Source organism: Charadrius vociferus, unplaced genomic scaffold (assembly GCF_000708025.1).
Source record: "Charadrius vociferus isolate BGI_N301 unplaced genomic scaffold, ASM70802v2 scaffold12, whole genome shotgun sequence".
Classification (NCBI taxonomy): domain Eukaryota; kingdom Metazoa; phylum Chordata; class Aves; order Charadriiformes; family Charadriidae; genus Charadrius; species Charadrius vociferus.
In genome coordinates, this window is record NW_009647422.1 from 2,450,757 (window position 1) to 2,464,753 (window position 13,997).

The window sequence follows — 13,997 nt, forward strand, 5'->3', positions numbered from 1 at the left end:
TTCACCGCAATTAAAAGTCTCAGCCTTTTTAATCCTAGAACAGCCTTCAATCAGCCAAGTCTGGAAACATTTTCAAAACCCTCAGGAACCCAACAACAGCAGCCGCGTAATCCAGACAATATTGCAAACACCTCCCACGCAATTGGAGCATCAATTAAAGAAACAGTCTTGAAAAATACAGTTCCCCGACCCTCCTCGTCCTCCCGACACCATCCCCACTGGCTCACGCAGGCGCTACGTTAGTTTCTTTATTCTGCGGTTCTGCTTGTCAATATTCAGCGTGGCGCGGTCCACGGAGGTAGTGATGGAATCGAGAGCTTCGTCCTGTCTCTCCAGCTCGGCTTCCGTCTCCAAGGCAAGGCCCTTCAGTTTCTTTAGGATCTGTCAGAAGAAAAGACTGAGAGCTTTCAGCGATCGACCAGCCAGTTCTTTGAGAAATCTAACAGACCCGCGGCAATTAGTTAGTTCATTGCTTTAAAAGATCAAATCATTTGGTGGCGCCTCTGCCCTGAAAGCATGCTGGTGAAAAGACACAGGTCTTGCTCCGATCAGCCGAACTGGGATAAACTAAATGATGAACTGAAGAACAGAAAAATCCAATCTGAGTTGTTAGGGTTATATTGGGGAGGGGAATAAATTAGAAGTGAAAAATCAGTGTAAGCATCAGCTTTTTGCTGGCTCTGCTACCATCTCCTTGGTCCGCCTGCACCTTGGAGCAGTAGCTCGTCCCGGGAGGTTGTGCACGCTGAGAGCCAATGCAGAGAGAGAACACAGCTGGTGCAAAGCCAGAAGGGGACCAAGAGGCTGAAGGCACAGCGAGGTTAGGCAGGGATCAGGTTAAAGGACAGAAAACGTTGGTTTACTCCAATCCGCTAAAGAAAGAAGTGTCATCGGATGGAGCAGAAGGGCAAAAGTGAGACTTGGGCAACCAAATAAATGATTTTCAAGGGACTGGAGGGTGGCGTGGTATTATGTGGTGAAGGCAGCCAAGAGGTTCAGGCTGTACCAGAGATGAGAAACAACAGATGCAGTGGCTACAGTTCTATTCCAGGCTGCAAGCGTCATATCACACATCAACCAGTTTATCCTACACTTAGCAAATTCCTGTTCATACGTGGGGCTGTAAGCAAACACCCTGAGCTACTCCAAGATTGTGAGAAGACCCTGTTATATGAAAAACCCAATCGATGGTGGTCCAAACAGGGCAGAAGGCTCTAAAGTGAAAGAAGAAAGCCAGGCTGATGCATTCTTAAGTCCAGGAGACATCCACAACAATACCATATAATGATTTATAGGGCCTACTCAACTTTAATTTTCATACATTCACATAACCCAGTCCAAGAGCAGAGATCCAACCAACCCAAGAAAAATCTGTCTTAATTCCTTACCCTGTAACACTGCTTCCTTTTATCAGCAGCCCAAGGCAGGAGCTATATCACTGCCTTTTCTTGTCTCTTGTGGCTGCTCCCTTAATAAGCTTGGTTGCAGGAACTGGAAGCTCCTGCCTGACAGGCCAGCCTCAGCTGCCCTCCCTTGGATGTGTTGGAGGGAGATCTGGAAGCACCATATCGTACTGACTGGAAATCCAGCTTCTCAGTTGCTTCAGATCCTAAAAGGGTTGTCAGTACTGGCCTATGTGACAGAATCATAGAATGGTTTAGGTTGGAAGGGACCTTAAAGATAATCTAGTTTCATCCTCCTGCCATGGGAAGGGACACCTCCCACCAGCCCAGGTTGCTCCAAGCCCCGTCCAACCTGGCCTTGAACACCTCCAGGGATGGGGCAGCCACAGCTTCTCAGGGCAACCTGCACCAGGGGCTCACCACCCGCACAGGAAAGAATTTCTTCCTGATATCTAATCTAAATCTCCCCTCTTCCAGTTTGAAGCCATCACCCCTTGTCCTATCGCTACATGGCCTTGTAAAAAGTCCCTCTCCAGCTTTCTTGCAGGCCTCTTCAGATACTGGAAGAGGCTCTAAGGTCTCCCTGGATCCATCTCTTCTCCAGGCTGCACAACCCCAACTCTCTCAACCTGTCCTCACAGCAGAGGTGCTCCAGCCCTCAGAGCATCTTCATGTCCTCCTCTGGACCTGCTCTAAAATGTCCATGTCCTTCTTATGTTGGGGGTCTCAGAGCTGGACACAGCACTGCAGGTGGGGTCTCCCAAGAGCATGATCTGCTTCCTTAGGCATGCACAGAAGAATCCAGGAGGACATCCTCACACTGCCTGCTTAATAAGAGCAGTTTATCCAATCAATTGCAATAAAAGTCTCTGAGAAAGCAAATCCAGCGCCATCCCACAACATCAGCTCCTGTGGTTACCCTGAGCATCCAGGTAACGCAGCCAGAATTGCAGCCTGTCTAACAAAATAAATCTGTGGCTTTTGGTAAAATAGAGGAAAATAATTATACTCTCTGTATGTTTAATTTTATTTTTTTTCATTACAACTGGTGAACTCTGTTTTGTTGTTTGCTTTTTGGAATGTATGTAATCAGCTCCGAGAAAGCTGCTGTGAAACATCAGCAGTCCCTTCATCCACCTGTGGGGCTGAATTCCATTCCACGGCAGTCCCATTGTTTGCAGCTATGCAAATTACTGGTTGGAGAAAAGCAGCGAGGAATATCCTATCTAGCTGGAATGGCAGGGGAATTTTGCGCAGACAAAATGCTTTGACTAAAGCTGGACGTCAGCCACAGTAGCGAGATTTATCTCATAAAACATCTCTCAGCTCTTTCCATAAATCACAAGCAGTTAGAAACACGGCTGTGTGAATAACTGGTTTTGCAATTTGGCTGCCAAAGCAAAAATACAAAACAAACCATGGATCAAGCTTAATCTACCTTCTTCTGTTCTTACCAAAACTACAAGCTAAAAAACCCTCTGGTTCTATCCCAAATGAAACGCTTCAAGTTCTTTCACTGTAACAGGAAAGTGTAATTCCCCAAACTGGAGGTGGTAGATGTGTGTAGAATACGCACCAAGAAGAAAAATTACATGATCAGATTTATCACGTGTATGATTCAGGACACGGGTCTGAAATAAGGCCTCCCCTCTCCTGAGGAAGTAACTTTACTACTTGGAAATGGGAAGTTCAGAGGCAGCTCTACCTTAGTCCTTCCTTTGAGCTTCTTCTGCACATATTTTTTTATATATATCTAATATATAAACACACAAAATAAAGTAGACAGTGCTATATGAAATGACTCCTACCATTCATAAAGTCACAGCATAATTAAGATTGGAAAAGACCTCTGAAGGTCTTCTGGTCCACTCCATCCAACTAAGACAAGGGCCAGCTTCAATGCTGAGCTGAGAGAAGATTACAGGGTTTCAGCCTCCACTCCAATAAACTTTTAATTCTTTATACTAGTTTAAGAGAAGAGACTTCACTACTTCAGTATATCCTAAAGGGCAGCAGCGAAAGACGTGCTTCATCATTTGCAGATGATACAAAGATAGTCCACGCTGACACTTTTTCCAGTAAGTTTACTAAAAAGCTTTATCCAAGACCACCCCAAAAATTGGTTTTGAGCACAGCAGAACAAAAGCAGGAGTATCTGCTAACGCTTTCTAGATCATGGTTCGATGTATGCTCCAGAATGGTCCCTCTGGCCATTTGACACCTCCACCTTCTGCTGCAGCAGAATCTTTCGGAGGTTTATCACCAAGCACCCTCAGCAGTGTGGCAAGTTCAGCTTTCCCAAGCCACGTCCTCACCTGGCACATCTCAGTTTGGGAAACCCATTGAGGTGGGCACATAAGGTAAACGTGGACAAGTCTCCAAGAGACCTACGCAGCAAAGCAGGGGCTGGCACCAGAGGACACAGAATAGAAGCAGGGACACTCCTCCTTCCCCACCTCGCCAAGAGGCACCTGATTTATTTGTAAATCAAAATTGTGCCAAAAAAACCCCCAGGTTTGCCACGAAAAACAGTTTATTTTTAGTTTCAAAGCAGATCGCTTTTGATAGGCTTTGCATTCATTAAAGCACACTTAACATTTAGAATAGAGAAAAAGACACAATTGTTGAGAACAGCAAAGCTTTTAAAATACGAAAGTAGTAAAATGGAAACTCGGTCAGCTACAGGGCTCTGTTCAGTTCACCTGCCAATTAGGCTCTGCCTTGAAAGGCAGTGGGCGATGACGATGCGGTTACACACAAAAAATAAAAGGCAAGCGGCTCACTTTCATCTGTTAATTCTCTTTGCTTAAGAGTCTGGTAATAAATCCCTTAACCCTTGGTCTGTCAGCATCTTCCACTGTTCAAGCTGAGTGCTGCTACTCTGTCCAATAGGACCTGAAATGGTTAAGATGCTTTTCCAGCACAGCCCACAGAGGTTGCTGGAGAGACTTACTGGAATCTGAAGTCTGGCCAAAGTTGGTCACTATTTTTGCAAAGCAAAACGATGGCAAGATGTCTAGTTATCACTGCTCCAGTTCTGTCAGCTGCTCAGAGCAGCACCGTCTTCTGTGCCAGCACGTAATTTGGACGGTGAACCAAGACATGAAAACTCAGCGTGAAACTCTATCTGTTACACAAAGCCAAACAGCAGGTATGAGCCCATCAAAAGACGCATTTAAAAGGCACATTTCCTCAGGCACTGGTCAATCGCACATCAAGACAGCCTCAGATTTATGCCACCGGATTATAATTTGGAAAGTCTGACTTAGCCCTATGGCTCTGCCACAGATTTGCTGTGCGACTTCAGGCAAGTTACCTAATATTCCCACGCACAGAGTTCTCACTGTAAAAAACAAGGAAGCAAATTTGCCACTGCTCTCCAAATCCACCCTGTGTCAAGCGTTCAACTACAGCAGACTTGGGCCTTGCTGGGAGAAGAGGTGTCCATCCAAGCTATGTACCCCACGTTCTTGTACAGGCTATGGGGACCTAAACAACGCAGCACAGTTTAGGTCATGGTTCATCTCCTTTATTTTCTGTACCTGCTTAAGGAGGAGTTCAAGCACTTCCCGTTTCTCTCTGCTTTGGTTCGAGTAGGAGGTAAGGTGACCACCCTTAGCTGGAGACCATCACGAAGTAGACACAGATGGAATGACAGCAGAGGACTCCAAGCCTCTGAACCTGCTCAGTGCTGAGCCCCATTACGTTATCACTTTGCCAGACCACCCGAAGACCTAAACCCAAAGCATCAGGCACTGTACAAAGAGATTATACCCTAATGTCCCAGTTTGAGTCACACAGGACTAGTTTCTTTTCTAATGCTTGGGAAAACTGCACTTTTAGAAAACTCTAGTGTCTGAATTTGTGAAAATATTTACTTTATAGCCAGCTATGAGGTGTGGGTTTCAAGGTCTCAGTGTTTTTGAGCTCACCAGGTGCAGGGATGAGGAGGAGTGAGACCCGCGCACTTGACCCAAGCTGTCCAACAGGATTATTTCACACCATGAGCACCACATTCACTATAAATTAGAAAGTTTGCAGCGAAGCTCTCTCTCCCCTGATGGCTGTGATCCTGAGAACTTCTTGCCCCAGAGTCGGAGCCCTGAGCCCTTCCCTTCCTCCCAAAGCCGCAGCGCTCGCAGTGTCCCGCATTTGCTGTCCCCTGCTGGGAGTGCACAGCTTCCTACAGATATAGATGGCTGAGTATAATCTTTGTGTATTTTGTATTGGTATCAGGATCAATATTGGTTCTTTAGTGTTATTAATGTTAATTATTTAGTCTTATTCTATTAAATCTGTCTATATTTCAAGCCTTGGGTTTCTTTGATTTCTTCCCAATTCCCCTTCCCGGGTGGGGAGGGGTCACTGGGTGATAAAACAATTGTCTAAACGACAATAAATTGTTGTAGCTTTCTCAAACCATAACACCTAAAGATCTTAGAATGGAGACCTGAGTTTGGTTCGGGTCCTGAGATGCCATGGTAATAATGCAATTTATCTAAAGCTTGCAAAATATCATCTACCATCTCAATACACTGAGCACCCCACAGTACAAATAAGATGCAGAAAGCATCACCGTGCAGGAAGCAGCGCCAAGTGAAGTTTGAGCTCCCTGAAATCCTCCCGGAGATTCACTCCACTACCCCTGCACAACTGACGTCTGAATGCTAGAGCAGACATATGACCAGAAACAGCTCTTGGATGCCGCTTCCCCAGCCAAATTCACCTGCTATTAGGAAACAAAAGAGCTGTTACTTTGCAGTACTCTGAACTAGGGGGCAAACAGAGATTTTGACAGCGATAACTTGTGATTTAATACCGCGCTTTACCTCTGTGCTGAACATACTGCAGGTGACCAAGAAGGGAGGACAACACCTAAAATATTCCAATTCGTAGTCCCATTATAGGATCAAGCCCACAGTAGGGATTAAATTGAGTAATCTGGCACTGAAAATATTAAGAGGCTGTCCACATGCTCTCCTGCTGCACCTGGAAATGGGCAGAGAGACAGTAGAGAACAGAAACATCTGAAATCACAGCAACGCAGTTTACTAGAGAGCATTTGTCAATGCTTCATGAGATAAGTGCAACTTGCCATAACAGAAATCTATGAATTTAACGTTGTTTTAACATGCTTCCTGGTTGGGATTGCTGCTAGCCTTGCTCACCTGTAGCTATGCAAAAGCACAGACGTTGCTTCTGCTTGAGCCAGAGTTGCGTTTGGTGTACGAATAGCCAAACTCTACAGCAGCCACCAGCAAAAACGTTTCTGCCCGCTCTGGAAAATCAGGCTGCCTCTTGTAGCTCAAAACTTTTCAGCCCAGAAAACACTGGAATAGGCAAGTTTGACAGGACAGCAGGTCCCTTGTACCTCAAGCACGCAAAAGCAGACAAATTTTAAAGCATCAGCTCTTTTGAGCCAGTGGCTATTCAGACAGTACGGAAGGGTCACTGTTTACTACCTTATTCCTAGTGGCCGTTTTCTCCCATTATTTCTTCTCGGACCGGCGCAGAAATCTGATTTTATTCGCTTTCTCAGGGAGTACTAAGTACTCATGGTGCCACTAACATGCCACTGGCCTTGTCTGGAAAAAAAATACTCAAGCAGCTCCACAGGCTTAACTACCACCTTTTATTTTGGTACCATTAAATACTCGAGTTACGCACAGGCAACTACAAAGCGTTAGTTGTGAGGACCTCAGTTCCCTCCTCATATTGTGCCTTCCAAAAAAATAAATGCAGGGCATGGGCATTACACGTGTCTGTTCAGATCAGTTGTCTGGGGATCGCTATAGGCCATGGAACAAGGCCATCCCATGAGCAAATTTGGTATTTAGCACTTGGAATGAACAAGTTCCTCAACAAAACTCTTTTCCTCTGACCTAACAGTTGTGATTTCCTGAGATGAGGGCATGATAAAAGGGTAAATAAACATTGGGAAGACTGTGAAAGTAGCAAAGGGTTGAAATGGAACCATCTAAACCTGAGAAGACATTGAGGATGCAAATGTTAAGATACACACTGGGACACATTTTTTTCCGCAGATGTTACAGAATTAACTTTTTTTAATACTATCTCTGTCTTCACGGCATATGTGATCTGCGGACAGCATGTATCAGGGCAACAGCTTTTTGGCAGGAACGGTTTCGGAAATTAGAAAGCACTGGTTTGGCAAAATAAATTCAAATTTAGTGAATTTCCCCCCCGCTCCTCTTCGACCACAGCCCTTAAGCTAATATTATCACACCCCCTCCCGCACCCAGTGCCATTATGTCAGCCACAGCGAGGCGGTAGGCAGAGGCTCAGCCAGAGACCACAGCAACTATGTAGGCTTCTTTCTCCATCTCTATAGCACAGGCTAAGGAACACAGCTCACATCTCCGCCACAAACTCTGCATTTTTTTTAACGTAAACGTCCCTCCATGAAGTCCTGGCGAGGTCCTTTACTCAGGCACCCAATCACAACTGCAGTCCGCTCAGGGGTTCCAGCTCTAATGGAAGGAATTTAGGATCACTCAACAATTCCTGTTGCAAAACATTTATTGTTATTACTGCAAGTGCTTTGTTTTTGAGGAGAGAGGATGAGAAACGACAACTATTTGTTCATCACAAATTCCTCTTCCCTCTCCAACTTCAAAAGTTGTGATGTAAGTCCAGCAGAAGTAATGAGGGGGGCAAAAACAAGCTCTTCTGGGCTCTGTGGTTTTGTTTTTTTAAAAACAAGTGCTTGCATTACAAATAATCAAAGAATAAAAGATCATAATCCTCAAGAGAGGCAACTGCTCAGGAAAACTCTGTAGTTAGCAACATAAGGACCTCAAAATACCTTTAATTCATTCATGGAAGTCTGATGCCACCATTGTCTTCAATGCATGTTAACGCTTTGCATTTGTAACTGTTTTCCCCCTTCGCTCTCTAAATGTTTTGCATTAGTGATTAACCATCATCCTGCTCATGCCCAATGCGGAGCTGAACCGAAACAGTGCAAAGAAACTCTCTGGGAGCAACTACATTGATGAAAGACAAGCCCATGCTGCAGGCTAAGATGACTATGAACACTGGTCATTGATGAGGCATGTTTGGAGAAAAGAGGACAACACAGCAGGCTACACCTCAGCAAGGAGCACCCCAAACTTAGCTCACGTCTGACTACTTAAGGACACACTGCTGGAAATGAGACAAAGGTCCTGGTTCCCTGCCCTGCTTTCTATTTATGGACTTCACCCGCTTCTCAACTATAAAATGACTGAATATGGCAAATATAACCTTAGATAAAGCCTTGACATACCTTACATAAGCATTAAATGTCCTGCTCAGATGTAGTTTAAATGTGCAATCACAGCCAGGTGGCCAACCGCATCCCAGGCTGCATCAGAAGAAGTGTGGCCAGTAGGTCAAAGGAAGGCATTCTGCCCCTCTACTCTGCTCTAGTAAGACCGCACCTGAAGTACTGTGTCCAGCTCTGGAGCCCCCAACATAGGAAAGACTTAGATTTAGATTAGATATCAGGAAAAAAAAAAAAAAAAGAAAAAAAAAAATCACTCTGAGGGTGGTGAGCCCCTGGGACAGGTTGCCCAGAGAAGCTGTGGCTGCCCCATCCCTGGAGGTGTTCAAGACCAGGTTGGACGGGGCTTGGAGCAACCTGGGCTGGTGGGAGGTGTCCCTGCCCATGGCATGGTGTTAGCATTCAATGATCTTCAAGGTCTCTTCCAATCTAAACCATTCTATGATTCTGTGATCTTGACCTCAATGCTTCCAGCACTCCAAAGGCTTTGTATGGTGTTTACCATGATGCTGCCCTTGAATCCCATTAGAATACATCCCAACCTAGATCTCCTTTCAAATTCGCTTTTACTGGCAGGAACTCCCCGTTTCAATCACGCTTTTCTTCACTTCCACATCTTTACACTTCCCCTCTAAACCTCACCACACTCTCTCCTAACAGAACCGAAAGATCCTGAGCTACTTCCCTCTGCTCAGCACTTAAGAGCAACGAGAAAAAGCAGCACTTGCACAACTCCTGGGAGCAGCTGGAGAGACAGCAGTCTATACAAGATGAGAGGCTCCATTCCCAATTCACAAGACCCATTGGAAGACGCTGAACTCCCCATCCTACACTTCCTCTGCTTCTCCAGTCACAGCCAACTGCTCTGATAAGATCAAGCATCAGCAAAGTTTGGTGTTCAACAGGCAAGAACTGGCCCTGGGGAAGCAATTCCTAGACAGCCTTTTTTTTTTTTTTTTGCAAATCGTAGCAGAATGTGTCTTCAATAGTAATCCATGACCAATAAACCTTCATACCATATTCAGCTTTTTTGGGTCTGGTTACAAATCAGAATTATAGTGCTGAAAAGCTGACATGTAAGGAAGGAACAACTAGCCCTTCCGAATACATAACAGCTGTACAAAGTGTATGCATGCATGAATAACAGATTGCTGCTGTTTGTACAACTACGATTGAGAAATACTCTCCCTTAAAATCTTCCAAAAGGTCAACGCTGCTTCACAAAAAGCTTGTTTTTTGATAAAATGAGAGATCATGGAGATAAGCTCTTTAAAAGCTGAGAAGAAGAGAGAATGATTAAGTGGTGAATGCTCCATTTTTATTTTGAAAAAGCCCAAATAAGATATTGCAGACAGAAGATCTTGATCATATTTTGATTACAGAAGCAAGTTTTGGTCTAAAACTGTGTATTTACGCAGTGACTCCTAGTAAGGAAAAGGAACGGGAGTTTTATAAGAATTATGGCACGTACCTTAAAATTATTAATGACTGAATGATGATTAAAGAGGCCTGACGCTCAGGGAACAGGTGCTCAGCAATTATTGGGAGAAAATCAGGCCAATTCGTGGCCTGTCAGTTTGGCATTCAGATCCTCTCCCTGCACCTGCATCACCCCACACCACCCTACACAAGCTCACCCCAAATCATTAACCAGCTTAAAAATTCTTGGCTTGGTGCGGTATAAATAAATACCAGAATTGTCTTTTGAGCTCCAGTTAATCTTGAAAGTGTTTTGTTTTGTTTTAAATAACACTGGCTATTTAACACTATTTCTAGTCCACGACAAGCACAGAGAGTTTCAGAAACTTTTGGAATTAAGCTTCTGCAAAAGGTTAAACTCTCACTTACCCAACTGTCTTTTGGCTTATTTTAATAGATAACTTCACATTTGTTTTTAACTATTTTGAACAAATCGGGGATTATCAGCAAAATATATTAAGTTATCTATAATCTATAGATCAACTGTAGCCACCCAAGTCACTACTAAGAGCTTGTGACTCTCAATTGTATTCTAATTCTCAACTATAAAATAAAAGAAGGGGGTCTAGAAAACTGCAGGTTTGGCTAAGAGGCAATAGAATTAGCAGAAAATTCACATGATGCTATCACCACGCTACAGATGGAATATTAAAGAGTAAGATGCTAGAGGGAAAAAAAATATCAAGAATAAAGTTTAACCTTCAACTACATCTTCTGATGTGGCTGTGATCACCACCGGTAAACCTATTTTAATGGAAAAACCACTGAAACCATATTCCTTTGTTCTTCCAGTTGGTTCACTGTTTCAGATCAACCACATACTAGAAAGAGGGATTCTTCACTAAAAGTTCTGAACATCAGCTATGAAAGAAATTCATTAAAGAGCCATTTAAGGGAACAATATCAGACTGGATTACTTTAAATAAATACCTATTTCTAGTAAAATCTCCAACCTACTTCCCCTTTATTAATTTGCTGGACTGCATACTTATTTCCTAGCTACAAGTTCTCTTTGTGCACTTTGTTTAGCTTTGTGAATGTTTCTGAAATAGAACTGCTACTCTTTACTAAAAAATGTAAGATAGTACAGGAAAAACATGAAAAAGCTGAAAAGTATTTAATGGTTAAGCTTCTTAATCTTCAGAAAATACAGGTTATGATTAAGGATTTTCCTTGGGTTATAAGCCCATCACTTAATATATTCTGCTGATAATCCCCGATTTGTTCAAAATAGTTAAAAACAAATATGAAGTTATAAGTGTATTTTAATCACAGGGTCGATTAACTGATTTTTAAAATATGCCCATCTAAATTTAGGGAGAGAAATATTTTGTTGAGGACAAGGACTATGTTTCTGATGATGAAAATGCCTGTTATCAAGGAAGAAGAGGGAGTGAAACAACTCTTATCAAAGTTATCTCAACTTATACCTGTTTCAGCTCTTTTGCTTCTTCCTGGGAAATCTTCTCTTGCGTCTGCAGCTGAACCTGGTCATTGTCCATCCCTTCTCTGCCTCCCACCGGAGAGCTGGGCTGCGCCACTCCTCCCAGAAGTCCTGTGGCTGCAAGAGAAATTCCCATGGTCAGACCACCATCTCCTGTACCGATGGGGAGGACCACTGCTCGACCAAACTGGTTGACCTTTGCTTCGCTCCACCGCAGTTTGTGAGCGGACAAGCGTGCTCAGAGAAGCCTAACCCAACCTTTCCCATCACGCTATGTTCTTCCAGAAAGGATTTGAGCTGTATTTTATACAACCCAACCTGGAGGTGACCAGGTTGCTGAGATGACATTATTAAAGTCAACATTTGGAGAGCGGGTTAAGGAGATTTGGGGCTGAGGAGATTGACCTGAAAAGAGAGTGACGCAGCAGCAATACACCCCCAATCAGATAAACAATGATTCTCCACCTGCTGCTTCCTCTCTCTCTTTTTAATTAAAGAATTTAAAAGTGACGGATCAGGGACAGAGCCCAAGAATCAAGTCAGCAAATCCCTGAAACAGAAGGGAAACGCTGATGCTAACAGCCACCCCCAGCTAAACAGCGTGGATACAATCCCTCGTGTAACGTGCCACCCATCCCTTATTTAAAGCATCAGCTCTTATTGCAGCATCTTGTACTACCCAGCAGGGTAGCAAGGATGTGCTGCAAGGGAAGATAGTTATTTCTGCTAAACAACCGAGACACACATCTTGGCTCCAGGAGGTGCTTCAACCATCTCCAAAGCTCTCCCACTTAAAGAGGTACCAAGAAGGAAGGTAACACTACCGCTGCCACACGTGAGCACACGGCTTCATCCAGGACAGCAATGACAGCAGCTCCTATGTACATCAGGGCAGAAAGCGTGTTGGATGCCAGAGCACTCTGCCAGGTCAAAGAGCTGGTGCCCAGCTGGCTGGCCAACCAACGGTGTACACCCGACCGCTTTGGATAGCGTTACTTCCCCGTAAAAAGGGAGACAAAAGCTAAATCAAAAGTACCAAACCCTAAATCCCTCGCAAGTAATTACCGCAAACTCATAATCCCTGGAATTATTCGGTTATCAGCCTCAGAGTCACTGAACTCAGACACCGTCAAGATTTAAGACAAGTAAGTCATTCACTGTGCTAGTGTTACCCCATGCAAAAGCTCCCTGTGTTCCGAGGGGCTAAGAACCAGGCATCGAAAAATGCTGCTTATGGTAAATTACTGTCGTGGTCTCCCTCAAAGTAGGGAGGGAATGACAGACCTTCCCATGGCAGCAAATAGCCAGACGAGATTCTTTGTGTTTCTTATCAGCTGAGTGTCACCATATGCTAATTATTTCATTAAGACCATGAAATCTATCCATTTCGCTCCATTAATCTCACCGAGGATAAGAACAGAAGGGGGATATGACAAAGGCACACAAAAAGAATGGGATGAGGAAGGAGATCTGGCATTTCCCAGCAATTTTCTAGTTTAAAAAAAAAAAAAACAAAAACAAACAGCGGGAGAATCAAATAGAAAGGCAGAAACGTTTAAAAAGCAATTTTTGTTTCATTTTTGTTACAGCCAGTTGGACTGCGAGACCCGCTGCCACCACATGAGGACGAGAAGCTACCAAACCTCTAAACAAAGTGCTGGAAACTCATAATAATGAGAACATTCGGTCACAGGGGTAAGAAGGAAAAAATTCAGCAGCCTTGAAAGGGATAAAAAACTGTGAATGCCAATCTTCAGCTACAGGATTAAGACAGCACTGGCCCAGATTGTTACACTGCAGACACACTGTGGGATTTCTTGTGCCTTTTAATATGGGGTAGCTGTTATCAGCCATTATTGAGGACTTTATTGGCTAGGAAAGCTTGATTCAGTACAGAACAACCTCTGTTACAAAACAAACCTCACTGCTCTGTCCTGAGCATTTAAACACCCCTGCTGCTTGGTCCAAAAATACAGGCAGAAAAGACATGCAAAGCAGCTAAAAATACTTTCAGATAATCTAGTGTGTATAAAACTCTTCAAAAATTCCTCTTCTAGGTGGAATCAAGCCAAAACTCTTTGGAAAGATGAGGTTTTTTTGTATTTACTTATACCAATGTGCAATAGGCACAGCTTTAAGGCAGGACTAGTATAAACAGACAGGATCCAGATGAGAGTGTGGCAGTTGTGGAAATGTTCACGTCTCTGAGCTGCGCCACCGAGGGCAAAGAACGCTATGAGCCAGTGTGCCGAGACAGATGTACCTCCTCTGCACGGATATTTCTCCTATAAGTCTCTGAATCAACATTCGTTATCTGAAAATAGACACGTATATTTTATGTGCACAGAGGCAGGCATGCATAACACAGACTTCCCCCCCCCCCCCC

General features: G+C 43.9%; 1 protein-coding gene across 2 annotated transcripts in view; it reads right to left on the bottom strand.

Annotated features, from left to right (window-relative positions):
• Positions 1-234: 234 nt before the first annotated feature.
• SNAP47 (synaptosomal-associated protein, 47kDa) overlaps positions 235-13,997 on the bottom strand; it is a 21,929-nt gene continuing 8,166 nt past the window's right edge. The window contains exons 3-4 of one of the 2 annotated variants that reach the window (XM_009880505.1): positions 11,598-11,728; positions 235-381 (exon numbers count right to left, since the gene is read on the bottom strand). In XM_009880505.1, the coding sequence (XP_009878807.1) occupies positions 235-381; positions 11,598-11,728 (278 nt within the window). Of the gene's footprint in view, positions 382-7,629; positions 7,895-11,597; positions 11,729-13,997 lie in introns of those variants that run through there. The other variant, XM_009880506.1, reaches the window with a different exon arrangement.